At 40.8% G+C, this 27,965-nt stretch overlaps 1 protein-coding gene across 1 annotated transcript in view; it reads right to left on the bottom strand.

The window, feature by feature from the left end:
• The window catches only part of Sec5 (secretory 5), a 142,079-nt gene that overhangs the window by 13,499 nt on the left and 100,615 nt on the right, over positions 1-27,965 (bottom strand). Inside the window, exons 14-17 of the mRNA XM_071664208.1 lie at positions 25,944-26,126; positions 18,752-18,848; positions 12,535-12,656; positions 8,367-8,551 (exon numbers count right to left, since the gene is read on the bottom strand). Of these exons, the coding sequence (XP_071520309.1) occupies positions 8,367-8,551; positions 12,535-12,656; positions 18,752-18,848; positions 25,944-26,126 (587 nt within the window). The remainder of the gene's footprint in view (positions 1-8,366; positions 8,552-12,534; positions 12,657-18,751; positions 18,849-25,943; positions 26,127-27,965) is intronic.

The following is a 27,965-nucleotide window of genomic DNA, read 5'->3' as shown; positions in this document are numbered from 1 at the left end:
GCTTTCAACTATTCTAATGGCAAATGTTTTCATATATTAACAATTCCACGGAAGAAAAAGTATTTCACTTTAATTGAGGTAAAACGTTTGCCTATCAGTTTGCATCCATCAATGTGAGTGAAATCAGATGAATCAAGTCTTAAATAACTTAATAGATCAAGATTATCAAAGCCTTTGATAATTTCAAATACTTGTAATAGATCACTTCTTAGTTTTCTCTTTTCTAAGCAAAACAGATTCAAATCTTCTCAGACCAGGAATCATCACAGTACCTTATAGCTGCATTCTCTCCAATCTGTCTGTCTTTCTTTCAGGTGGGGTGACCAAAGCTGATGGGGACGAACCAATGAAATATACAGAGTAAGGACGATTTCCCTGGACTTAAATCTAAAGGCCATGATTCCATGCACTGCCATGTCTGCTCCCAGGTATCTAAAACACTTCTTTTCCTCCAAATTTTCTCCATTCAAACTCACATCCCAACTAAACGGTTCCTTAACCCAGCTAAAACAAATAATCTTGCTTTTATTCACATTTACTCTCAACTTCTTCCCTTCACACTCTCTTCCAAACTCAGTCACAAACTTTTGCAGTTTCTTGTTCAAATCTGTCACCAGTAGTGTATCATCAGCAAACAACTGACTCACTTCCTAGGCCCTCTCATACCCCTCAAATTGCATACACACCCCTCTCTCCAAGACACTCACATTTACCTCCCTCAATATCCCATCCATAAACAAACTGAAAGACCATGGTGTTATCACACACACCAACTGCAAACCAGTCTTCACTGAGAACCATTCATTCCCCTCTCTTCCTCTTCATACCAATGCCTTACACACACACACACACACACACACATATATACATGTTTACCAAATGGCGTCCTAGCTTCGTCTCTTTGATGTATATCAACTGACTGTTATATTTCTCTCGTGTCTCCCCTGATGATGTGATTATTACACGAAAGTGCACTTGGGAACTTTTTGTGTTTCATTTTCCCCGTGGACTCATAGGAATATCTTGATCACCCACAAAATTGTGATCCTTTCCAACATATATATATATCTATTTATTTATTTATCTTGCTTTGTCGCTGTCTCCCGCGTTTGCGAGGTAGCGCAAGGAAACAGATGAAAGAAATGGCCCAACCCACCCCCATACACATGTATATACATACACATCCACACACGCAAATATACATACCTATACATCTAAATGTACACATATATATACACATACAGACACATACATATATACCCATGCACACGCTTCACACTGTCTGCCTTTATTCATTCCCATCGCCACCTCGCCACACATGGAATACCATCCCCTCCCCCCTTATGTGTGCGAGGTAGCGCTAGGAAAAGACAAAGGCCCCATTTGTTCACACTCAGTCTCTAGCTGTCATGCAATAATGCCCAAAACCACAGCTCCCTTTCCACATCCAGGCCCCACACAACTTTCCATGGTTTACCCCAGACGCTTCACATGCCCTGATTCAATCCACTGACAGCACGTCAACCCTGGTATACCACATCGATCCAATTCACTCTATTCCTTGCCTGCCTTTCACCCTCCTGCATGTTCAGGCCCCGATCACTCAAAATCTTTTTCACTCCATCTTTCCACCTCCAATTTGGTCTCCCACTTCTCCTCGTTCCCTCCACCTCCGACACATATATCCTCTTGGTCAATCTTTCCTCACTCATTCTCTCCATGTGCCCAAACCATTTCAAAACACCCTCTTCTGCTCTCTCAACCACGCTCTTTTTATTTCCACACATCTCTCTTACCCTTACATTACTTACTCGATCAAACCACCTCACACCACATATTATCCTCAAACATTTCATTTCCAACACATCCACCCTTCTTCATACAACCCAATCTATAGCCCGTGCCTTGCAGCCATATAACATTGTTGGAATTACTATTCCTTCAAAGATATCCGTTTTTGCCTCCCAGAGCCTTCGCCCCCTACCCCACCCTGTGACTCACTTCTGCTTCCATGGTTCCATCCACTGCCAGATCCACTCCCAGATATCTAAAACACTTCACTTCCTCCAATGTTTCTCCATTCAAACTTGCATCCCAATTAACTTGTCCCTCAACCCCACTGAACCTAATAACCTTGCTCTTATTCACATTTACTCTCAACTTTCTCCTTCCACACATTTTTCCAAACTCAGTCACCAACCTATGCAGTTTCTCACACGAATCGCAGTTTCCCACGTCAGCAAAGTAGCACCACAAAACAGACAAAGAATGGCCCATCCACTCATATACACACACATATATATATACATAAACATCCATACACTCATATATATATATATACATCAACATATACATACACATACACAGACATATACTATTTATCTATTTATTATAATTTGTTGCTGTCTCCTGCATTAGCGAGGTAGCGCAAGGAAACAGATGAAAGAATTGCCCAACCCACCAACATACACATGTATATACATACACATCCACACATGCACATATACATACCTATACATCTCAACGTATACATATATATATACACACAGACATATACATACACACACACGTACATAATTCACACTGTGTGCCCTTATTCATTCCTGTTGCCACCTAGCCACACATGAAATGACAACCCCCTCCCCCACATGTGTGCAAGGTAGCACTAGGAAAAGACAACATGGGCCACATTCGTTCACATTCAGTGCATGTATTATGCACCGAAACCACAGCTCCCTTTCCACATCCAGCCCCCACAAAACTTTCCATGGTTTACCCCAGACGCTTCACATGCCCTGGTTCAATCCATTGACAGCACGTTGACCCCGGTATACCACATCGTTCCAATTCACTCTATTCCTTGCCTGCCTTTCACCCTCCTGCATGTTCAGGCCCCGATCACTCAGAATATTTTTCACTCCATCTTTCCACCTCCAATTTGGTCTCCCACTTCTCCTCATTCCCTCCACCTCTGAAACATATATCCTCTTTGTCAATCTTTCCTCACTCATTCTCTCTATGTGACCAAACCATTTCAAAACGCCCTCTTCTGCTTTCTTAACCACACTCTTTTTATTACCACACATCTCTTACCCTTTCATTACTTATTCGATCAAACCACCTCACACCACATATTGTCCTCACACATTTCATTTCTAACACATCCACCTTCCTCCGCACAACCCTATCTATAACCCATGCCTTGCAACCATATAACATCATCGGAACCACTATTCCTGCAAACATACCCATTTCTACTCTCCGAGATAACCTTCTCACCTCCCACACATTCTTTAATGCTCCCAGACCCTTCGCCCCCTCCCCCACCCTATGATTCACTTCCGCTTCCATGGTTCCATCCACTGCCAAATCCACTCCCAGATATCTAAAACACTTCACTTCCTCCAGTTTTTCTCCATTCAAACTTACCTCCCAATTGACTTGTCCCTCAACCCTACTGTACTTAATAACCTTGCTCTTATTCACATTTACTCTCAGCTTTCTTCTTTCACACACTTTACCAAACTCAGTCACCAGGTTCTGCAGTTTCTCACCTGAATCAGCCACCAGCGCTGTATCATCAGCGAACAACAACTGATTCACTTTCCAAGTTCTCTCATCCACCACAGACTGCATACTTGCCCCTCTTTCCAAAACTCTTGTATTCACCTCCCTAACAACCCCATCCATAAACAAATTAAACAACCATGGAGGCATCACGCACCCCTGCCGCAAGCCAACAGTCACTGAGAACCAATCACTTTCCTCTCTTCCTATGCTTCTAACAACTTGCCTCCCACACCTTATATTCTTAATACCTTCCACAGAGCATCTCTATCAACTCTATCATATGCCCTCTAGAGATCCATACATGCTACATGCAAATCCATTTGCTCTTCTAAGTATACATATACATATATACAAAACTCTTTCCAAAACTCTTGTATTCACCTCCCTAACAACCCCATCCATAAACAAATTAAACAACCATGGAGGCATCACGCACCCCTGCCGCAAGCCAACAGTCACTGAGAACCTGGGGATAGGGGATTAAGAATACTTCCCACGTATTCCCTGCGTGTCGTAGAAGGCGACTAAAAGGGGAGGGAGCGGGGGGCTGGAAATCCTCCCCTCTCGTTTTTTTTTTTTTTTTTTTTTTTTTCCAAAAGAAGGAACAGAGAATTGGGCCAGGTGAGGGTATTCCCTCAAAGGCCCAGTCCTCTGTTCTTAACGCTACCTCGCTAATGCGGGAAATGGCGAATAGTTTGAAAGAAAGAATATACATATACATATAGACATATATATGCCTGCCTTCATCCATTCCTGTTGCTACTCCGCCTCAAAGGAAACAGCATTGCCACCCCCTGCTTCAGCAAGGTACCACCAGGAAAACAGGGGTATATCATATATGATATCTTCTATATCTATGTTCATCTGTGTGAAGATAAGATCTAAGATCTAATAATGAGGGTAAATCTTGGACATACTCTACAAACATATCCCCATGATTCCCTGCCACCATGAGAATCCAAATCTCACCAATCTGTCACCTTATAAATTCAATCTCCAGGTAGTAGCTTGTAGGCAGCCAATGACCAGGGAAGTATTTTACCAGTACTACCCATCTGGGTATCAGGAGGGTTAGTGACATTTGCTTCGTGAGCTAGCACTTTAGTGGTTGTCAAGTTGTACTCCTCTGACCCAGACAGCTGTCTTTTCTTTCTACATCACTATACATGTGGACTACTAGCATTCTGTCCACACTTGACAACACTCAACCCACACAGCTCTTTCTTCATAGCTCAAGATTTTCCTACAGTGAGCACTATGGCAAAATGGTAGGATCATTTAGGCAGGATTATTGGGTAGAAGCATTAGGTAGAAGTAGTAGGTAGGACCATTACGACAGAAGCAGTCATTAGGAACATTAGGTGGGATCCTTTGCAAATACTGCGCTAGACTTACATTTTGCCAGTGGCCTGTTAAGGGTGAGGCACTTAAGGCTAAGAAGCAGCACTGGAGTTCTTTAGTTATGGAAACTCTGGCTCCATGGCCACCCCTTTGAGGGAGTTCCATTTGGAATGTGGCAGACATATAGATAGATAGATCAGCACCCTACCTTCTCTGAGAAGTGTGTGAGTTCCTGCTTCTTGTACCATCCTAATTGCCTATTAGTTTGTTGTTATTCTTTTATATTTGTACTGCATCATAAAAACTCTTTTGATGATTATATATCAATAACACAACAATGGATTTCTTTCCTACAGTCAACCTTCCCATTTTGTATTGTCTGCATGGGCATTAACTACTGTTTCTTGCTTAAGATTATCTCTCATTTTGAGATGTAAACCACCTCCTCCTTTATCTTATCTTTCACTCCATAACATCATGTATCCCTAAAGGAAAGAGGTGAGATCTTATCTCTTTAATAAGCTCTGTTTCCACAACTCCAACATTAACAGGTGCATTTTTCCTTAAATGATCCTTAAATTCCAAGTACAACTAATTCCAGGTACTACTAATCTGTCAATGCTTGTATGCAATACTCTTAGCCTCCCACTGCCACTGTCTACCATTCCTGACCTTTCCGCAGCTCTGGCAAGAGTGGTCTGTCCTCTTGCCTCATACGGTATCTTCTGTTTTTTGCCTTCTGCACAGTCTTTGATATATCCCTCTCTTCCCTTGGTCTATCATGCTTTATGAATACGCTACTGACATATACCTTCTTTTTTAGTCTCTTAGCATGTTTTAGTACCTCCTGGTTAGATAATTTCAAATTGAACATAATCAAAATTGGTTGTTCCTTCATGCGTTGACAGTAACCACCAATTCTTCTTCTCTCATTTATCATCGAGACCACATTTGGAATTCTATTGCCTCTAGTAACCCTTTCATGAGCATTTCTTTCCTCTTTATTTGGTGTGTGGTCTTGCACTAGTCCAAAAACAATCAAAGAGTTAGGCTGCTGAGCTCTTTGTTAACTAATCTTTCTAACCTCAGTGCCATCCATGTTGTAGCTAAGTCCATCAAATTTGGTTCATGAACCTCTATGCCCCTGGCTTTCTCTGTAATTTTCTTTTTGCTAACAGGCACTGATTCTGCATTCTTTGAGCCTTTTTAAAATTCTAATCTAATTTGCTGATTGTTCTCTCTCTAACAGTACGTTTAATTCTATCTACAGCATTAGTGTCCCCAGATTCCTGTCCCACTGCATCAATCAACATACTCTGGGTCTCTTGCCCAGCCTGTAACCCTGCACCTCCCTCCCAACTATTTTCATCATTATATGTACACAATGTTATGGGCATTTCTTCTTGTTGAACATGCTCCAGGGTATTTATATAGCCACTCCCAACCTCCTCTGCTCTTCAATTGTTCTTTTGTTTAAATGCTTTATAAACCCCCTCAAATGAATGGCAATCTGTGCTCATGATCATTTATCTTAATTCTTAATTCCTTGAGTTTGTCTCTCATGACACCTATCATGTTCTTTAAACTAATTTTTGAATTTCTGTGCTTCCATCTGTAATTGCATCAATCTCCGATCCTGGTTGTTTGTTATTTTAACAAACATCAATCTTTGTTCTTTACTGATGTATGTTTTATTCCTCTTGCTTCCTTTTACTGGTTCTTGTCACAATTGCAAGGTTTTGATTTTCCTTTTTTCATACTGTTCGCCATTTCCCACGTTAGCAAGGTAGCGTTAAGAACAGAGGACTGGGCCTTTGAGGAAATATGGCCCCCTTCTCTGTTCCTTCTTTTGGAAAATTAAAGGTCTTGATATTCTTCCTTATCTAAATCCCTTTCTGGCTCATATGGTGACAAAGTTTGGGAGTGTATAGGAGAATGTTATGGTAAATGTGAGCCAAATTAAGGTGATGATAAAAAAAGGGGGGATTACGGCATGATACTTTGAATGCAAGTTTGAATGGGGAGTACCTGGAGGAAGTGGAGTGCTTTTGGTAACCAAGAGTGGATATGACAGCAAATGGATCCATGAGGCTGAATATGTTATGGGGCAAAAGAAAGGGCTAAAGCCTTGGGATATCAAAGAGCCTATGAAAAAAGGGGCACTGTATGTAATGGCAAAGACGAGTTTGTTTGAAGGTGCAGCAGTCACAATAAGTAGTATGCAAAAGAAAGGATGAAAGTCAATAGGCTGGATGTGTAGTGTGAGGTAGGATGATTGTGTAGGGAACGACAGTACAAGAAAGATGAGTGGTGGCAAGCGCAGTCTGGTTGAATAGTTGACCAGGGCATGATAAAATGGTTTGGATGTATGGAAAAGCATCTGGTGTAAACTATGGAAAGGTCTGTGGAGTCTGTTTATGGACTGGGAGCTGTGGTTTCAGTTTGAGAATGGATGTGAGCAGAGGCTGCCTTTCTTCATTTGTCCCTGGTGCTGTCTCAATAATGTGGGAAATAGCAATCAAGTATAAGAAAAAAATATGGAGAAGATGAGCAAACAACATCAATGTATAAGAAGTGGGAATAAAGTGAAGGAGTAGACTGAAAAGGAGATGGTAGAATGGAGTAAAGGAAGGACCGGGGTATCAGGGCCTAAACATTCAGGAGGCCGATGGGCATGCATGCAATAGAATGAATTGGTTGGTGGTGATATATGGAAAGCAACATCCACTAGTAGTCTGAATTGGGGATTATGAGGCAGTCAAGATAAACCAGTGCAGTTTTAGTCTCTGGAGCTTGGCTGTGGATGGTAGGCTCTGGTCTTTGTACTTAACACAAGAGAGACAAGGACTGAATATATGCAAATGAGGTCATTGTTCATTTGTTCCTCAAGCTGCATCATTAAGGTGGGACAGGCAATTAGGTATTTAGAAAAATAAATCTCTTTCTCCTAACTCATCTTATTTGCCCTTCACAATGCATGCAGAAACCCAAATACAACTCTTCTACGAACCACAGTTATAGGGCAAATGAATGGTTCTAGTATCTAATCACTTACCATTTTCTTTTTCTTTCTCATGAAATCAATATTATGAACTTAACCTGAATGAACTTAAATTTCAAGTACCTTATGGAATAAGAAACCAGCTGTTGCAATAATAAATAAAAATCATGGAATTACCCTTTCACTTGTTTGACCTACTAGTGTCAGTCTATAATGTACATAACTAAACTACATTCACATTCATTTGAATAGAGGAAAATAAAGGAAAGATATTGTCTTTCAATGATGTTAACCTACAGCAAGTTCACCAATGACAGTCAACTTTCTTTTGCAATTCATTAAGCGAAAAATGTGATTAAAACATTTTTCTGGAGTATGATAAATTTACATAACAAAATAACTCTATTTTTTAAGAATCTTTGCAATACAGGGTGCAGACATGATCTGTATTCACCTGGCATTTGAAGAAGTATGAATCTGTAAGACAGTTGTGAGAGCAGCCAAATCTACATGTGCCTGAAGTGCACCACATTTTGACCACTGACTAACACAAGCAATAAGGCGAGACATCTCTTCTCCAACTCCATCAACTACTCGACCAACAAGTCCTCCAACTAGTCCTGGCCATACACCTACAACCTGTAAATAGAAAAAATTCTTTTTAACATAACCATGGGTCATCAGAATTTTTTTATTAATATGAAATTTGCTTTCATGCTTGGTAGGTAGTAGGTAGTAGGCAGCCACTGCCAGGGAGGTATATTACCAGTACCACACGCCTAGGTACAGGGGGTTAGTAATGGATGCACAGTAGGCCAAGACTTCTGTGGTTTTCAAGCTGCATTCCCCTGACTCAGGTAGATGTCTTTTCTTTCTGTCATACCCACATGTGGAATGCTCACATTCTGTCCACAAACATACAATTTCTCCCGTTATCACACATAAATCTTGACAACACTTAATCTACACAACTCATTAATTGTAACTAGCTTTTTCCTGGGTGAATGCTAAGCACTAGCCTTGTATTTGTGGAAAATGGGAGAAGCAATATATAGAAGTAGTAGATAGGAACATTAGACAAGAGCTTTAGACAGAAACATTAGGTAGAAATAGTAGCTAGGAACATTAGGTGGAGGCCTCTGAAAACACTATACTAAGTGGCTTGTTAAGAGTTATGGAAACTCTTTTGCTGTGGCTACCCCCTTGAGGAAGTTCCCATAGGGTACAGGTATCAGAAATATAGATGGATAGCTTTCATCATCTACACAATGAAACCATTTGGCAACTAAGGGTATGATGCTGGAAAGAAGTTTGATTTCAAAGAACTCTAGGAAGAGATCACTCAACATGGCAGTAAGAGAATATGCCACTGCTATGCTGAATCTCTGTAGATAGTACTCATTACTGAAAACAAACTTGCAATCCTTGATGCAATGCTTTATTAATTTGATGACTATAGCTAGAAGCAAGGTAGAATATGTTTATTCATTTTACTTATAATCAACCCACGGCTAATTTCTAAAGGCCCCTGTAACTTAATGCTGCACTTACAACAGCAGGGAAGTGGACCCATCTGGAGTGTAAAGTTCTTTTATGAGACTACACTCTTAATGATATAGACTTGCTAAAGGTGACTTTTCACTTGCATTGTAACCTCTTGCAGGTGGAGCCCTGCAACACCAGAGAAAGTACTTACACACACACACACACACACACACTCAGGAAGCTGGCCACATCCACCAGTCTGGACCAGAGGTCTCAAGATGTTGTGATGTATGTGCATCTACATGCAGACAATGCAGTGAAATTTAGTTGTAAGTACTCAGTGTCTTCTGTATGGTAGTTGCACCATGAGCATGAAGGGTCTTGGGATATGGTGAAACGATGTTTGTAGTACTTTAGTGATGAGTGATGTCCAGAGCACAAGCAAAAGAGTGTGACTCATGTTTGTGTGGGGAGTGTGGTTTCTGATGGATGCATGTCTGGTGGGATGGAGTTTACGACTGAGTTGAGGAGACGGATCTTTAATGCTTGATAGGCTATTTTAACTTGTATGTGTTTTGTCAGTGTTATATTTGCTGGGGGGCAAGGGGATCTGTGAATACAGGCTGCTGAAATGTGAGGGAGGTGTAATCTTTATATCTCTACTTGGGGGGTTGGTGTTTAGTCATGAAGTGATCTGGGTAGTGTCGTTGCATAGAACTGCTTGCTAAGCTTGATGAGGTGGGATTGCATCAGCAAGATCTTTGTTTTGTGGCCTAAGTGTTAAGTTTGTGGTTGCTTGGTAGTCAGTAATTGTTCTGAGGGCTCTACTCTGTGTTTCCTATATTTGCTTTTGAAAGGGTGAAGACCAGACATATAAGGCATAGTTTGGAGTGGAGAGGATGAATTGTTTGTAGAGGATGCTAAGGGACTCTTTTTCTTGTGTTGCTTTTGTGTAGTTTTTGATGTTGGGTGTCACAATCAACTGAGTGTTGTATGTGATCCTCATAATGGTTGGTATTTTGTTTAGTGGACGTGACTGGAGAGTGTGAGCTGGATTAGTGTCAGTCTGAGATTTAGAGTGTCTGAAGTCCTCTGTGGAGATGCAATGCAGATTTTCTTTTTCTTTACATGTCCACATCCTATATTCCTTATGCTGTACACATCTCTTACTCATAAGAACTACTTCCCAAAATATCTCCCAGTCCTAATCTACTCCCCTAGTTTTGTTCACTCAACCTTTGCCTTCTTCATCCGATCTCACCTGGTATTTCTTTACACAAACCTCCTTCTAAGGTCACTCACTTTCACCATGCTCTTCCCATGCATATGATTTCCTCTTTTCCTAAAACCTCTACAGACCTTCACCCTCATCTCCATCATGTAATGACTGGGTATCTCACTAACTACCCCTCTAAGCATATCACATCCAAGTGGCTCTCTTTTGCATGCCAATCAGTGAGAAAGTAATCAAATAATGCCAACTTACCTAAACCCCACTCATCCACATATACTTATGTAAGTCTCTCTTTTGAACCCAGGTATTCCCAATCATCAGTCCTTTTTCAACATAAAACTCCACAAGCTGTTCTCCATTTACATTCATAATGAGTAACCCATGGCCCCCAGTTATACCACTGATTGCCTATTCACCCATTCTCACACTCAAATCACACATCATTAATCATAACTGTTGACATATTCACTCAGCCCCTCCCAATATGCTTGCCTGTCTTCCTCACTCCTCTCATTAACAGGTATAATCATCGAACTCTCAAACTCCACTTTCATTCTTATCCACATCAGTCTGGGGCTCACTTCCTTAAACTCTTTCACATATTCCCATATCTCCTTTGGCAGAAGTGTCACCCTCTCCTTTGCTTTTACCCGAACAGTAACCCCTAACTTTATTCCTAAGACATTCCTATGTCATTCTTCCCTCATCCCTTGTTCCTAGTTTCACTCAGAGCTAAGACATCCAGGTTCCTCCACTCAAATATACAACTTATCTCTTTCTTCTTCTCATCCTGGTTACATCCATGCACTTCAAACACCTCGCATGAGCCTTTGAGGAGGATGAGAATTCCTTGCCTGGCTTCCTCAGTTCCATCTTTTGGAAGTTGAAATAAAAGAATGGGAGTTTTCTGCCCCTTCTAGTCACCTTCTATGACATACACAGATAAGTACAATAGAGAAAGATAATTATCCAAGAAGTGTGGAAAAGCTGAGAAAAAGCAGAGGGCCAATAAAGAGAAATGTCCTACATGTTCTGGGGTTCCAAAAATAATGAGGTGGCCATAATGTCCAGCAGTCAGCCAGTGGGATGATGACATCATTGCTAGGTGGGGATTACTGATTAATAAAGCTAGGATACTACACCTGACTGGATGGTTAACAAAGGGTGAAGGACCAATAAATGGCTAAAGGGTAAAGGATTCTGACCTTTGAGGATTAAAAAAAAGATCTCTCAGCTTGTGGGACAGATTAACCCTGGAAAGAAGAAATGAAGAAATTAATCAGAGCTCCAGAGGTGTCTGTAGACATAACTCTTAAAGGTAGAAAAGTTATAGGATGAGGGGAAGGTGAAAGAAGCTTCAACATTTGAAAAAGGAGGTATTGTAATGGTCAATCCTTGTGAAGCTGTTATCCATACAAAAACTATGGATTGCAGAAGCCAGCACATGTAAAGGGTCTAGACCTTGGAGGCATGGACTCATGCAAACAGATAATGAGAGTAGTGGCTCAAATGATACCTGTAGGGCAAGTAAAGTACAGCAACATCAAGATGGACAGAGAGGGTTGGAGAAGTGATGGAATTAAGGAATCAGCTGAAAGTCTCTAAAGGGAAACTTTTTGCCAAAATTTACTTCTCTTATAGCTCTCTCAAATTACCAACCAAAAGACTCTACACATATTTTGACTGATATAACAAGTCTTTTTCTTTAGAAACAAAAAACTATGATAAACTTTGGCTCATAAAACTCATCCTGCAAACTTATGTAGAATGTGTGATCTAGAACATGAAAATCTTGATTTAGATGGATGACTAAAATAATATATCCAGAAATAAGAATGAACAATAACTATAATAAGGAATTTGCCCGCTTTTACATTCAAACAGCAGTAACTTTTTTCCTTACCTCAGCATGAACATGTGTTATATTAATGAGAATCTCTTTAACATAGGTGCGGACATCTGTGGGAGGGTGGTCCACCTTGCCCCAGTCATAGTGACCAAGATACATAGACCTTTCTATCATACCTGTCAAGATCAAAGAATAACTATATCACTTAAATTATTCAGAAAAAACTACCATATACATATATTTTGTTTTTCATATATATCGCCATTTCCTGCATTAGCAAGGTAGCATTAAGAACAGAGGAGTGAACCTCGCTTCGCCACCTTCTCTGTTCCTTATGGAAAAGTAAAAACTGGAGGGTAGGATTTCCAGCCCCCAGCTCCCTCCCCTTTTAGTCACCTTTTACGACATGCAGGGAATATGTGGGAAGTATTCTTTCTCCCTTATCCTAAGGGATATACATATATATCAGCACTGGTGGCTGATTCGGGTGAAAAACTGCAGAAGCTGGTGACTGAGTTTGGTAAAGTGTGTGAAAGAAGAAAGCTGAGAGTAAATGTGAATAAGAGCAAGGTTATTAGGTACAGTAGGGTTGAGGGACAAGTGGATTTGGATGGAGCCACGGAAGAGAGAGAGAGAGAGAGAGAGAGAGAGGGAGAGGGAGAGAGAGAGAGAGAGAGAGAGAGAGAGAGAGAGAGGAGAGAGAGACAGAGAGACAGAGAGACAGAGATAGGTAGTATGTTTGAGGAAAGGAACCTGGATGTTTTGGCTCTGAGTGAAACGAAGCTCAAGGGTAAAGGGGAAGAGTGGTTTGGAAATGTCTTGGGAGTAAAGTCAGGGGTTAGCAAGAGGACAAGAGCAAGGGAAGGAGTAGCACTACTCCTGAAACAGGAGTTGTGGGAGTATGTGATAGAATGTAAGAAAGTAAATTCTAGATTAATATGGGTAAAACTGAAAGTTGATGGAGAGAGATGGGTGATTATTGGTGCATATGCACCTGGGCATGAGAAGAAAGATCATGAGAGGCAAGTATTTTGGGAGCAGCTGAATGAGTGTGTTAGTGGTTTTGATGCACAAGACCTGGTTATAGTGATGGGTGATTTGAATGCAAAGGTGAGTAATGTGGCAGTTGAGGGAATAATTGGTATACATGGGGTGTTCAGTGTTGTAAAAGGAAATGGTGAGGAGCTTGTAGATTTATGTGCTGAAAAAGGACTGGTGATTGGGAATACCTGGTTTAAAAAGCGAGATATACATAAGTATACATATGTAAGAATATATGGTGTGGGAGGCAAGTTGTTAGAAGCAGTGAAAAGTTTATATCGAGGATGTAAGGCATGTGTACGTGTAGGAAGAGAGGAAAGTGATTGGTTCTCAGTGAACGTAGGTTTGCGGCAAGGGTGTGTGATGTCTCCATGGTTGTTTAATTTGTTTATGGATGGGGTTGTTAGGGAGGTGAATGCAAGAGTTTTGGAAAGAGGGGCAAGTATGAAGTCTGTTGTGGATGAGAGAGCTTGGGAAGTGAGTCAGTTGTTGTTCACTGATGATACAGCGCTGGTGGCTGATTCATGTGAGAAACTGCAGAAGCTGGTGACTGAGTTTGGCAAAGTGTGTGAAAGAAGAAAGTTAAGAGTAAATGTGAATAAGAGCAAGGTTATTAGGTACAGTAGGGTTGAGGGTCAAGTCAATTGGGAGGTAAGTTTGAATGGAGAAAAACTGGAGGAAGTAAAGTGTTTTAGATATCTGGGAGTGGATCTGGCAGCGGATGGAACCATGGAAGCGGAAGTGGATCATAGGGTGGGGGAGGGGGCGAAAATTCTGGGGGCCTTGAAGAATGTGTGGAAGTCGAGAACATTATCTCGGAAAGCAAAAATGGGTATGTTTGAAGGAATAGTGGTTCCAACAATGTTGTATGGCTGTGAGGTGTGGGCTATGGATACAGTTGTGCGCAGGAGGGTAGATGTGCTGGAAATGAGATGTTTGAGGACAATGTGTGGTGTGAGGTGGTTTGATCGAGTAAGTAATGTAAGGATAAGGGAGATGTGTGGAAATAAAAAGAGCGTGGTTGAGAAAGCAGAAGTGGGTGTTTTGAAATGGTTTGGGCACATGTAGAGAATGAGTGAGGAAAGATTGACCAAGAGGATATATGTGTCGGAGGTGGAGGGAACGAGGAGAAGTGGGAGACCAAATTGGAGGTGGAAAGATGGAGTGAAAAAGATTTTGTGTGATCGGGGCCTGAACATGCAGGAGGGTGAAAGGCGGGCTAGAAATAGAGTGAATTGGATCGATGTGGTATACCGGGGTTGACGTGCTGTCAGTGGATTGAATCAAGGCATGTGAAGCATCTAGGGTAAACCATGGAAAGTTGTGTGGGGCCTGGACGTGGAAAGGGAGCTGTGGTTTCGGGCATTATTTCATGACAGCTAGAGACTGAGTGTGAACGAATGGGGCCTTTGTTGTCTTTTCCTAGTGCTACCTCGCACACATGAGGGGGGAATGGGATGGTATTCCATGTGTGGCGAGGTGGCGATGGGAATGAATAAAGGCAGACAGTGTGAATTGTGTGCAAGGGTATATATGTATGTGTCTGTGTGTGTATATATATGTGTACATTGAGATGTATAGGTATGTATATTTGCGTGTGTGGACGTGTATGTATATACATTGTGTATGGGGGTGGGTTGGGCCATTTCTTTCGTCTGTTTCCTTGGGCTACCTCGCAAACGTGGGAGACAGCGACAAAGCAAAATAAATAAATAAATAAACATATGTAAGAAGGAGAGATGGCCAGAGAGCGTTATTGGATTATGTGTTAATTGACAGGCGCGCGAAAGAGAGACTTTTGGATGTTAATGTGCTGAGAGGTGCAACTGGAGGGATGTCTGATCATTATCTTGTGGAGGCGAGGGCGAAGATTTGTATGGGTTTTCAGAAAAGAGGAGAGAATGTTGGGGTGAAGAGGGTGGTGAGAGTAAGTGAGCTTGGGAAGGAGACTTGTGAGAGGAAGTACCAGGAGAGACTGAGTACAGAATGGAAAAAGGTGAGAACAAAGGAGGTAAGGGGAGTGGGGGAGGAATGGGATGTATTTAGGGAATCAGTGATGGCTTGCGCAGAAGATGCTTGTGGCATGAGAAGCGTGGGAGGTGGGTTGATTAGAAAGGGTAGTGAGTGGTGGGATGAAGAAGTAAGATTATTAGTGAAAGAGAAGAGAGGCATTTGGACGATTTTTGCAAGGAAACAATGCAAATGAGTGGGAGACGTATAAAAGATAGAGACAGGTCAAGAGAAAGGTGCAAGAGGTGAAAAAGAGGGCAAATGAGAGTTGGGGTGAGAGAGTATCATTAAATTTTAGGGAGAATAAAAAGATATTCTGGAAGGAGGTAAATAAAGTGCGTAAGACAAGGGAGCAAATGGGAACTTCAGTGAAGGGCGCAAATGGGGAGGTGATAACAAGTAGTGATGATGTGAGAAGGAGATGGAGTGAGTATTTTGAAGGTTTGTTGAATGTGTTTGATGATACAGTGGCAGATATAGGGTGTTTTGGTCGAGATGGTGTGCAAAGTGAGAGGGTTAGGGAAAATGATTCGGTAAACAGAGAAGAGGTAGTAAAAGCTTTGTGGAAGATGAAAGCCGGCAAGGCAGCAGGTTTGGATGGTATTGCGGTGGAATTTATTAAAAAAGGGGGTGGCTGTATTATTGACTGGTTGGTAAGGTTATTTAATGTATGTATGACTCATGGTGAGGTGCCTGAGGATTGGCGGAATGCATGCATAGTGCCACTGTACAAAGGCAAAGGGGATAAGAGTGAGTGCTCAAATTTCAGGGGTATAAGTTTGTTGAGTATTCCTGGTAAATTATATGGGAGGGTATTGATTGAGAGGGTGGAGGCATGTACACAGCATCAGATTGGGGAAGAGCAGTGTGGTTTCAGAAGTGGTAGAGGATGTGTGGATCAGGTGTTTGCTTTGAAGAATGTATGTGAGAAATACTTAGAAAAGCAAATGGATTTGTATGTAGCATTTATGGATCTGGAGAAGGCATATGATAGAGTTGATAGAGATGCTCTGTGGAAGGTATTAAGAATATATGGTGTGGGAAGCAAGTTGTTTGAAGCAGTGAAAAGTTTTTATCGAGGATGTAAGGCATGTGTACGTGTAGGAAGAGAGGAAAGTGATTGGTTCTCAGTGAATATAGGTTTGCGGCAGGGGTGTGTGATTTCTCCATGGTTGTTTAATTTGTTTATGGATGGGGTTGTTAGGGAGGTGAATGCAAGAGTTTTGTAAAGAGGGGCAAGTATGAAGTCTATTGTGGATGAGAGAGCTTGGGAAGTGAGTCAGTTGTTGTTTGCTGATGATACAGCGCTGGTGGCTGATTCATGTGAGAAACTGCAGAAGCTGGTGACTGAGTTTGGTATAGTGTGTGAAAGAAGAAAGTTAAGAGTAAATGTGAATAAGAGCAAGGTTATTAGGTACAGTAGGGTTGAGGGTCAAGTCAATTGGGAGGTAAGTTTGAATGGAGAAAAACTGGAGGAAGTAAAGTGTTTCAGATATCTGGGAGTGGATCTGGCAGCGGATGGAACCATGGAAGCGGAAGCGGATCATAGGGTGGGGGAGGGGGCGAAAATCCTGGGAGCCTTGAAGAATGTGTGGAAGTCGAGAACATTATCTCGGGAAGCAAAAATGGCTATGTTTGAAGGAATAGTGGTTCCAACAATGTTGTATGGTTGCGAGGCGTGGGCTATGGATAGAGTCGTGCACAGGAGGGTGGATGTGCTGGAAATGAGATGTTTGAGGACAATGTGTGGTGTGAGGTGGTTTGATCGAGTAAGTAACGTAAGGGTAAGAGAGATGTGTGGAAATAAAAAGAGCATGGTTGAGAGAGCAGAAGAGGGTGTTTTGAAATGGTTTGGTCACATGGAGAGAATGAGTGAGGAAAGATTGGCCAAGAGGATATATGTGTTGGAGGTGGAGGGAACGAGGAGAAGTGGGAGACCAAATTGGAGGTGGAAAGATGGAGTGAAAAAGATTTTTGTGTGATCGGGGCCTGAACATGCAGGAGGGTGAAAGGAGGGCAAGGAATAGAGTGAATTGGATCAATGTGGTATACCGGGGTTGACGTGCTGTCAGTGGATTGAATCAGGGCATGTGAAGCGTCTGGGGTAAACCATGGAAAGCTGTGTAGGTATGTATATTTGCGTGTGAGGACGTGTATGTATATACATGTGTATGGGGGTGGGTTGGGCCGTTTCTTTCGTCTGTTTCCTTGCGCTACCTCGCAAACACAGGAGACAGCGACAAAGCAAAAAAAAAAAAAAAAATATATATATATGTATATATATATAAGTGGTACACGATGTGTGGATCAGGTGTTTCCTCTGAAGAATGTATGTGAGATATACTTAGAGAAACAGAGGGATTTGTATGTAGCATTTATGGATCTGAAGAAGGCATATGATAGAGTTGATAGAGATCCTTTGTGGAAGGTATTAACAGTATATAGTGTGGGAAGTAAGTCGCTAGAAGCAGTGAAAAGTTTATATCAAGGATGTAAGGCATGTGTAAGAGTAGGAAGAGAGGAAAGTGACTGGATCCCAATGAAGGTCGGTTTGCAGCAAGGGTGCGTGATGTCTCCATGTTTGTTTAATTTGTTTATGGATGGGGTTGTTAGGGAGGTGAATGCAAGAGTTTTGGAGAGAGTGCCAAGTATGAAGTATGTTGTGGATGAGAGGGCCTGGGAAGTGAGTCAGTTGATGTTCGCTGATGATACAGCGCTGGTGGCTGATTCGGGTGAGAAACTGCAGAGGTTGGTGACTGAGTGTGGTAAAGTGTGTGAAAGAAGGAAGCTGAGAGTAAATGCGAATAAGAGCAAGGTTATCAGGCTCAGTAGATTGAGGGACAAGTTAACTTGGAGGTGAGTTTGAATGGAGAAAAACGGGAGTTGGTGAAGTGTTTTAGGTATCTGGGAGTGGATTTAGCAGCAGATGGAACCATGGGAGTGGAAGTGAGTCACAAGGTGGAGGAGCAGGTGAAGGTTCTGGGAGCACTGAAGAATGTGTGGAAGGCGAGAACGTTATCTCGAAGACCAAAAATGGGTATGTTTGAAAGAATAGTGGTTCGAACAATGTTATATGATTGCGAGGCAGTGGCTATAGATAGGGTTGTGCGGAGGAGGGTAACACAAATTTTAAGTTGAGTTCACAATGTAATGGGGATTCCCTTTCAAAAATCATCCATACCTCTTCATTATCAATGTACTGTATGAAATGACTTCTTACCAATGATGGGGTCAACTCTTTCCTCCAGGTAAGCTTCGAAGAGTCTGTCCTGCAGCTCAGTATATGTGTGACTTGCTTGCTCTACTGCCTCTTTGACCTGATGGATATTAACAAGCTAAAATTTCTATTTTTCAGTAAAAGTGGTTATTTCACAATTGTATAACCTATGGTACATTTTACCTTGTCATACAGAGTGGGTATCAGCACTATCCTAGTCTGAGATTCTAAGTAATATGTAATATACATCTATCAATTTTTTTCAATATAAGGTAGTGTAACAGTAATTAATGTTATTGTGGGAAATAGACAAAGATGACTTTATTTCTTAAAAATATGCCATTTTATAGATTAAAAAATTCAAAATAATACAAGCAAATTTACAAGTGATGGGTAGAAAGGATTGAAATTGTATATATTTCAAAGAAAGGTCTTTATGTTAGACATACATGAGGCAAAGTTACAGAGTAGTGTAGCAGTTGAATGGAATGAAGTCTGACTGTGAGATAAGGCTTGTCAGACAATACAGACAGCAATGTGAAGGACGGTGTGGGAATTCTGCTAAAAGATAAGTGGCTTGAAAAGATGATGGACTCTATGTAAGGTCCATGTTAATCTAAGCTGCAAATATGTGTGACAGGTTTAAAGTAAATGTAACACTTGAATTTTGCCACATACTGTCCTCAAACATTTCATTTCCAACACATCCACCGCACAACCTTATCTACAGCCCATGCCTCGCAACCATATAACATTATTGGAACCACTATTCCTTCAAACATACCCATTTTTGCTCTCTGAGATATTGTTCTCTCCTTCGACACATTCTTCAATGCTCCCAAAACCTTAGCCCCCTTCCCCACCCTGTGACTCACTTCCGCTTCCGAGGTTCCATCCACAGCTAAATCCACTACCAGATATCTAAAACACTTCAGTTCCTCCAGTTTTTCTTTACTATTTCCATTAATAACACTGAATACCGCAAGTGCAAACTCCATTAAACCCTCAACTGCCACATTACTTACCTTCACATTTATATCACCCATTACTAATATCCCATCTTCTATATCAAAACTGCTGACACATTCAACTGCTCTTAAAACACTTGCCTCTCATGATCTTTTTTCTCATGGTCAGGTGCATAAGCACTAATATTCTCATTTCTCGCTATCCACTTTCAGTTTCACCCACATCAATCTAGAATTAATTTTTTCACTATCACACACTCCCACAACTTCTGCTTTAGGAGTAGTGTTACTCCTTCCTTAGCTTCTCCTTTCAACAACCCCTGACTTTACTTCTAAGATATTTCCAAACCATACCCCTTTACCCTTGAGCTTTGTTTCACTCAGAGCCAGAACAATCACATTTCACTCTCAAACACACTACCTATCTCTCCTTTCTTCTCATCTTGGTTACATCTACACACATTCAAATACCCTAATCTGAGCCTCTGAGGAGGACAATTACTCTCTGCCTGGCTCCTTCTTCTGTTTGGTCTTTTAGAAGCTGAAATATTAGAAGGGAAGGGTTTCAAGCCTCCCACTCCCACCCCCTTTAGTTGCCTTCTACAACATGCAGGGAATATGGAGGTACAAATCTTTCTTCACTCCTTGCAAACTTTCCATCTTGCATTATTTCTACATGCCGAAACCACCTCAAAGTATTACGTTTCACCCACTCTACCACTCCACTCCCTCTGCATTACCTGCCATACCAAATCTCTCATACAACCCATCATTTCTTTCTTCATTCCATCTAGTCATACCAAATACTCCTCTTAAATAGCTCATTTCCATGGCCTAGATTCTTGACTTCTGTGACTCATTCTGTGTCCATGTCTTGGCTGCATAGGTCAGTGTCAAAAGGACTGTGCTGTCCTTTAATCCTTTCATCACTTCCACACTTATATCTCAACCATTCAACATTCTATTAAGGGAACCAATGACTCTTCAACCCTATACTGCTCTCTCCCATTTCTCTCCTTCCATATCCCTAAACTTACCTAGGATAGATCCCAAATACTTAGTCTGTCATCTCTTCCGGTCTGTCTTTCTCTCCATATCTATAACACAGTTTAGTATGCTTTCTTCTCTCACTCTATTGGGCTTTGCAAAATCTATACTTTCACTCTTCAAACATCATTACTTTACTCACATTTACCTACATATGCAACCTTTTACAACTCCTCTTCAGTCTCAGCGAATAATACAGTAACATCTGCAAACAGGCTTGTCACTAGCCACCATACCTCACCATCATACTTGATCTCTCCACTCCATCCATAAATATTTAAGTTAAAAAGCCAAAGTAAAACCACACAACCCTGCCTCACACCCACATGTATACCAAATCTTTTTGCTCAGCTCTCCATCCACTCTTAAACATGCACTTCCTCCTATATAGAAGGCTTTCACACCATCTGACAATTGTCCCTCACCCCATATTTCCTTAAAACATCCCATGAAGCATTCCATTCAACTTATTCATACACTTTTTCTACACCCATAAAAGTTGCATATAGATTCATACCTTTTGCTACATACTTTTCCACAGTCATTCACATCATAAAAATCTGATCCACATATCCCCTACCTTTCCTATAACCCTCTTGCTTTTCACATATTCTGCATTCAGTCACTTCCATCACTCTTGCATACTTAGCAAACATATTCCTCTATAAATGCTAAATAGATCCTTAGCACCTTTTCCTCTGAATAAAGGAATAATGATAGCTCTCATCCAATCCTCAAGCACAACCTTCTGCTTCCATGTTAAATTACATATCAAGTGCATCCATTCTATCACACTTCCTCCTACATACTTCAACATTTCAGCTGTAATCTACATACTTCAAAATTTCAGCCATACTCCCATCCACTCCAGGTAACTCCCCTCCCTTACTTCCCATAATCATATTTCCACTCTTACATCTACCTCTTTCCTTCTTCATCTCCTTCCAACACAATTTCTTATTTTCCTTAAACTCTTTGCTCACCTTTCTATGAAAACCTTCATCTAATCTTTCTTTGAATTCCTCTATCAGTCTCTTAACATTCTACTTACACACATTATATTTTTCCCTTTTCCTTTGCTGAACTTCTAATGGTTTATCCCTCTCAAGAAATCTCTTATATGACTTTTCCTTCTCTTCCATAACATTTCTAATCTGATCCATCCATCATGTATTTCCACATTTAATGTCATACCTCACAACCTTGTATCCAGCTACTAATTCTAAAACCTCTGACAGTCTTTCTAAAAACATTTCAAACACTTCATCTGAACTTCTTTCATACTCCTCATACTTCTGATTCATCTTGCTTCGCAACTACTTTATCTCTCCATTCTTCCTTATACCATACCTCCACTTCTCCCTGAACCTTACCTCCACAAAAACTGCAAAAGGGTCAGAATCTCCTAGGAATCCTTTAACAACTCTAGCATCCAACACAATCTTCTCAACTTTTCATCCACTGCTACATAGTCAATCAAGTCCTTTTGTTCTCTTCCACCACTTCTCATTCAAGAGTATCAGTGGATCATCTTGTAGTAAATAAAAGTGCTAATGCTATGACCAAGCTGCAGCTACAGATTGAAACGTCAGGTATTGAATAAGACAATGTATTGTGTGTGCTAAATAGTTATTCTTTAAATGTGAAGCAAATATATATCATTCTCATATAGCTATGGACTACCCAAGCAGAGTCATATGAGTGCCAACCACAAAAATTATAACATGTATGAACTCCAAGAAACAGGTTGGGGATGAGGATGACATCAAGAGTATGGATTTCGATTACATAACACCGTACACAAAAGACAATACCATCATATTTGCTAATCTGAATGTTAATGACAGCAAATAGGAAATATCAGCATACTCAAATTAACCTGATACATGATAGTACAGTGGTGATGGTGTTGACCCCAGAAGTTGGTGCATCCTTCCCACCCCTGTCCCCAGCTCAACCCAACCACCACCCCTGGTCTCCTTACAATATCACCACCATTTTCCAGCAGAGAGCACATTAGAGCATACAACCTTTTGTTTCATAATGTTAATATTGACTCTAAGCAAACGAGAAATATCAGTATTCATAGAGGTAAGATTTGTTTACTAACACCACTATGGCAGTCAGATAACTTTCAATAACTGGTGAACCATTTTCCCCTTTCCCTATATTCCCAGCAAAGGGATCCCTTCACACCCCATCCCTCCACCTCAAAGTCTCGTATGTCTCACCACCACGTAAAGACAGATATTATCCAGCATACAGTAAATATGAGGCAATAACATTGTACTTGATGATTTAAATGAAAACTGGCCAATCAGGAGGCTATATCAGTACTTACAGAAGAGGGCTGCCTATTTAAAAATCAATTCTGGCATATAAGGAGGTTGTTTTCCAACCATTCAGTTCCACTTACTTCGATATATGCATACACACTGTTGCCACATCTCACAAAACATGCCAACCACCATATCAGGTGTTAATAGGGGCAACAGTACATTAATTCCCTAATTAGTGCTCAGGATACATTCCTGAAAAATGAAGTACTAAATATATAAAAAGCCATGATGACATAACACAACCTTTTCTCATGCCCACATGTATACCACAACTTTTGGTGAACTCTCCATCCACTCTTATACATGAAACTGCTTTACTATAGAAGTTTTCACACAATCCACCCCATATATCCTTAACACATCCTTTAAAGCATTCCATTTAAATCTGTCATGTACTTTCTCCAAATCTATAAAAACTTCATACAACTTCTTACCTTTCACTAAGTAACTTTTCCATGGTCATCTTTGCTGCAAAAATCTAATCTATACATCCCTTACTTTTCCTAAGACCTCCTTGCTCCTCACTAATTCTGCATTCAGTCACTTCCATCACCCTATCAATCAACATTCTTGCATACACTTTTCCTGGTATACTTAACAGACTTAGTCCCCTACAATTGTTACATACATTCTTAGCACCTTTTGCTTTGAATAAAGGAACAATAATAGCTTTTACCCAATCCATAGGCACAATCTTCTCTTTCCATGCTAAATTACTCTATCACACTTTCTCCTCCATGCTTCAGCACTTCAGATATAATCCCATCCACTCCAGGTGCCTTTCCTACCTTCAGCCTCATTATTGCCTTTTTACCTCCTTTTTGCTACAAGTTTTTGCGCTTGTGTCTCTTTCCTTCCATCCTCCATACTCATGTATATAACATCTGCCTCCCCTACTTCTACATTTATCAGTTCTTCAAAGTACTCTTTCCATCTTTCTTTCACTTCCTTCTTATGATTCAGCAACTCCTCTTCCTTACTTCTCACATTTCACTAATCAAGAGAATTTTTTTTTGTGAAGGTAAAAAATGATAAAACATACACAAGGGCAACTTAATTGATATATTGGTCTCACTCCCACACTTTTTAGCACACTGTGCTGAAACATCTAAAAAATTTCCACACATTATTGGAGTGAAAACAGAGGAAGAAATATACTTATGGAGTGGTGTTTTTTCATTGTTTTATGAATATCTCTGAAACTGTAAGGCTGAGCAAATTTCTTAAACAACTTGTAAATTGTGAATTTTGAGGGATAGAAAGGTTTCGGTGCATTACACATGAAAGCTAGAGACTAAGTCTGAATGAACGTGGCCTTTGTTGTCTTTTACTAGCGCTACCTCATGCGCATGCAGGGGGTGGGGGTGTCATTTCATGTGTGGCGGGGTGGTGATGGGAATGAATAAAGGCAGCAAGTATGAATTATATACATGTGTATATACAAATATGTCTGTGTATGTATATGTATACGTTGAAATGTATAGGTATGTATATGTGCGTGTGTGGACGTGTATGTATATACACGTGTATGTGGGTGGGTTGGGCCATTCTTTCGTCTGTTTTCTTGTGCTACCTCGCTAACGAGGGAGAAAGTGACAAAGTATAATAATATATCTATTTGCTTTGTCGCTGTCTCCCGCGTTTGCGAGGTAGCGCAAGGAAACAGACGAAAGAAATGGCCCAACCCACCCCCCTACACATGTATATACATACAGGTCCACACATGCAAATATACATACCCATACATCTCAATGTACACATATATATACACACACAGACACATACATATATACCCATACACACAATTCACAATGTCTACCTTTATTCATTCCCATCGCCACCTCGCCACACATGGAATAACATCCCCCTCCCCCCTCATGTGTGCGAGGTAGCGCTAGGAAAAGACAACAAAGGCCCCATTTGTTCACACTCAGTCTCTAGCTGTCATGCAATAAAGTATAATAACTCTCCATGTGCCCAAACCATTTCAAAACACCCTCTTCTGCTCTCTCAACCACGCTCTTTTTATTTCCACACATCTCTCTTACCCTTACGTTACTTACTCGATCAAACCACCTCACACCACACATTGTCCTCAAACATCTCATTTCCAGCACATCCATCCTCCTGCGCACAACTCTATCCATAGCCCACGCCTCGCAACCATACAACATTGTTGGAACCACTATTCCTTCAAACATACCCATTTTTGCTTTCCGAGATAATGTTCTCGACTTCCACACATTTTTCAAGGCTCCCAAAATTTTCGCCCCCTCCCCCACCCTATGATCCACTTCCGCTTCCATGGTTCCATCCGCTGACAGATCCACTCCCAGATATCTAAAACACTTCACTTCCTCCAGTTTTTCTCCATTCAAACTCACCTCCCAACTGACTTGACCCTCAACCCTACTGTACCTAATAACCTTGCTCTTATTCACATTTACTCTTAACTTTCTTCTTCCACACACTTTACCAAACTCAGTCACCAGCTTCTGCAGTTTCTCACATGAATCAGCCACCAGCGCTGTATCATCATATAATGAATAAATATATAGAAAGGAAAATGAGTGGTATGTTTAAGGGTCAATGTGGGGAAATTTACCTATAAAGAACAAGAGAGGGAAGTGAGCTGAGGTATTCATGATTAACACAGAAAGAAATAATACAGTCAGGTAGTAAAAGAACACAATAACTGTAAAGTAATAATGACAGGTAAACCTACAATGCTTTATGGAAGTTTCTGTTTGGAACATCCTACCAGTCAGTAGAAAATAATAAAACATGCCAATGATAAATGAATTAACATGAACAAGTTTTCTACAATCCTGCCACACTTACCTCATCCTGTGGGTATGAAGCTCTCACTAAGGAATCTGACAGTCTTGGAAGTATAACGCGGCGCATGAAAGCACAGTTACTGAGTGTAATAAGCAGCTGTGCTTCAATCCCTGGAGCATTCTCACTAAGGTTGCAATCTCCAAAGTCTTCATCTGGATCACGCAGGCTTAACTTCTCTAGTGACTGATAAAGATGAAAAAAATCAGTGAAACTGCTTTTACCGAAGATCATTTGTCTCAGACAACAGAAACACAGGTGCAGGACTTGTGGTTTCTTATCTTATTCATATCTAATTGCCCTTTTGTTGGAAATCAAATCCTTCCAATTACTTCATTCTTTATATCTTCCTCCTCTAGCATTAGAAAAATTACCTCATTACTTTGAACACATTTTTCATTCAACCTATAGCAAGGAAAACTGAACTTGTATTCACACCTTTAAACAAGACCTGAAGAATATAGTTCATCATGATAGTGACAGCACTAGGATCCTGTTCTTCTATCAAGGAATAAAGTATTGAAATTGAATTGATAGTTTCTTGCACATTCCGTACTTATGTTTCCATTCAACTATGACTTCTTTTTTATGTTGAAGGCTCCAGTCATGGACAAAAATCCACATCAAGGCTGGGCTTTATTTAAAATAAAGAGAGAATTATGAAACAGAAAAAGAAAAGACAAGGGAAAATATTAAAAAAAATTTTGAGATATCAAAAAACTTTTCTCTTGAAATGTGCCAGGTCTCAGTTATATGAGAGCGAAGAGAGTTCCAAAGCTTTGATGTGCAGGGAAAGAAGCAGGTATCAAAACAGCCCACCCTTGAGATGCTGATGTCCACACAATAATCATGTGATGCAGCAGCTCGCTAAGTATTACTATATCTACTTAATGGTGTGGACACACAAGCAGCCAGCTCTCAGGAGCAAAAACAAAGTAATACCTTTAGAAGAGGGAAAGTGAACCAACATTGCAGTGTTGGGCAAGGGGAGAGTTTATAAGGGGGATTGCTTTAGATTCAACTCCATCAAGTAAGGAGGCTGAGCTAGAACCACCCCAAATGTGAAAGCAGTACTCCATACAAGGACAAATCAACCCCTTGCATAAATGGAGCAACTGTTCAGAAGAGAAGTTTTGACATCTAAACAGGACACCCAGTTTCTTAGGGGCACACTTAGTTATTCCTATAATGTGGGGTTTCCAAGAAAGAGTGGATGTTACAGTAATGCCAAGTATATTCATTGAGTTGAGGAGGAATTACAGAACCGTCAAGGAGAGACAAGAGCTGTGAGGAGTTTTCAATATAGAGATGGATAGAAACTGGGTCTTGGAGTCATCAAACTTAACAAGATTTTGTGTACCCCCTTGAGATATCCTGTCCAAGCCTGAGTTTATATTGAAGAGGCTGTTTCAAGATGAGATGCATATCGAGCGAGTGAAGAATGAACACAATTGAAGGATGTGGATGAAGGCAGCGTTGAGTCGTCAGTGTATGAGTGCATTGGATTATCTGTGGAGGAAAGGAAATCGTTGAAAAAAAGGAGAAAAATTGTACGGGTCAAGAAAGAACTGCTGTTGATGAAGGAAAGGGGGAAGGCTGATCCATCAACAACCACACAGATAGAGCGGCCAGAGAGGAAGCTAGATATCAAGGTGCAAAGTGACGGAAGGAAGCCAAAAGAGGGGGGCTTAGAGGTGAGACACTGATGCCACACCCTGTTGAAAATCTTAGATATGTCAAGGGTAACCACACTACCCCAAATCTTTCAAGGATGATGACCAGTCATTAGTAAGACAGGAAAGAATATCACCAGTGGATCTTGCTTTACAGAAGCCATACTGGTGATCAGAGAGAACTGATTTTTGAGGTGTTTAAGGATATGGGAGTGGAGGAGGGATTCAAAGACTTTGGAAATGGTAGTTGTCAAAGCAAAAGGACAATAGTTAGAGGGGTCAGAATGGTCACCCTTCTTAGGGATGGGATGTATCAATGCAAGCTTCCAAGGAAAAGGAAAAGTTTTGGTTT

This window comes from Panulirus ornatus, chromosome 8, assembly GCF_036320965.1.
Source record: "Panulirus ornatus isolate Po-2019 chromosome 8, ASM3632096v1, whole genome shotgun sequence".
Lineage (NCBI taxonomy): Eukaryota > Metazoa > Arthropoda > Malacostraca > Decapoda > Palinuridae > Panulirus > Panulirus ornatus.
This window is presented reverse-complemented; position numbering and strand designations above follow the sequence as displayed.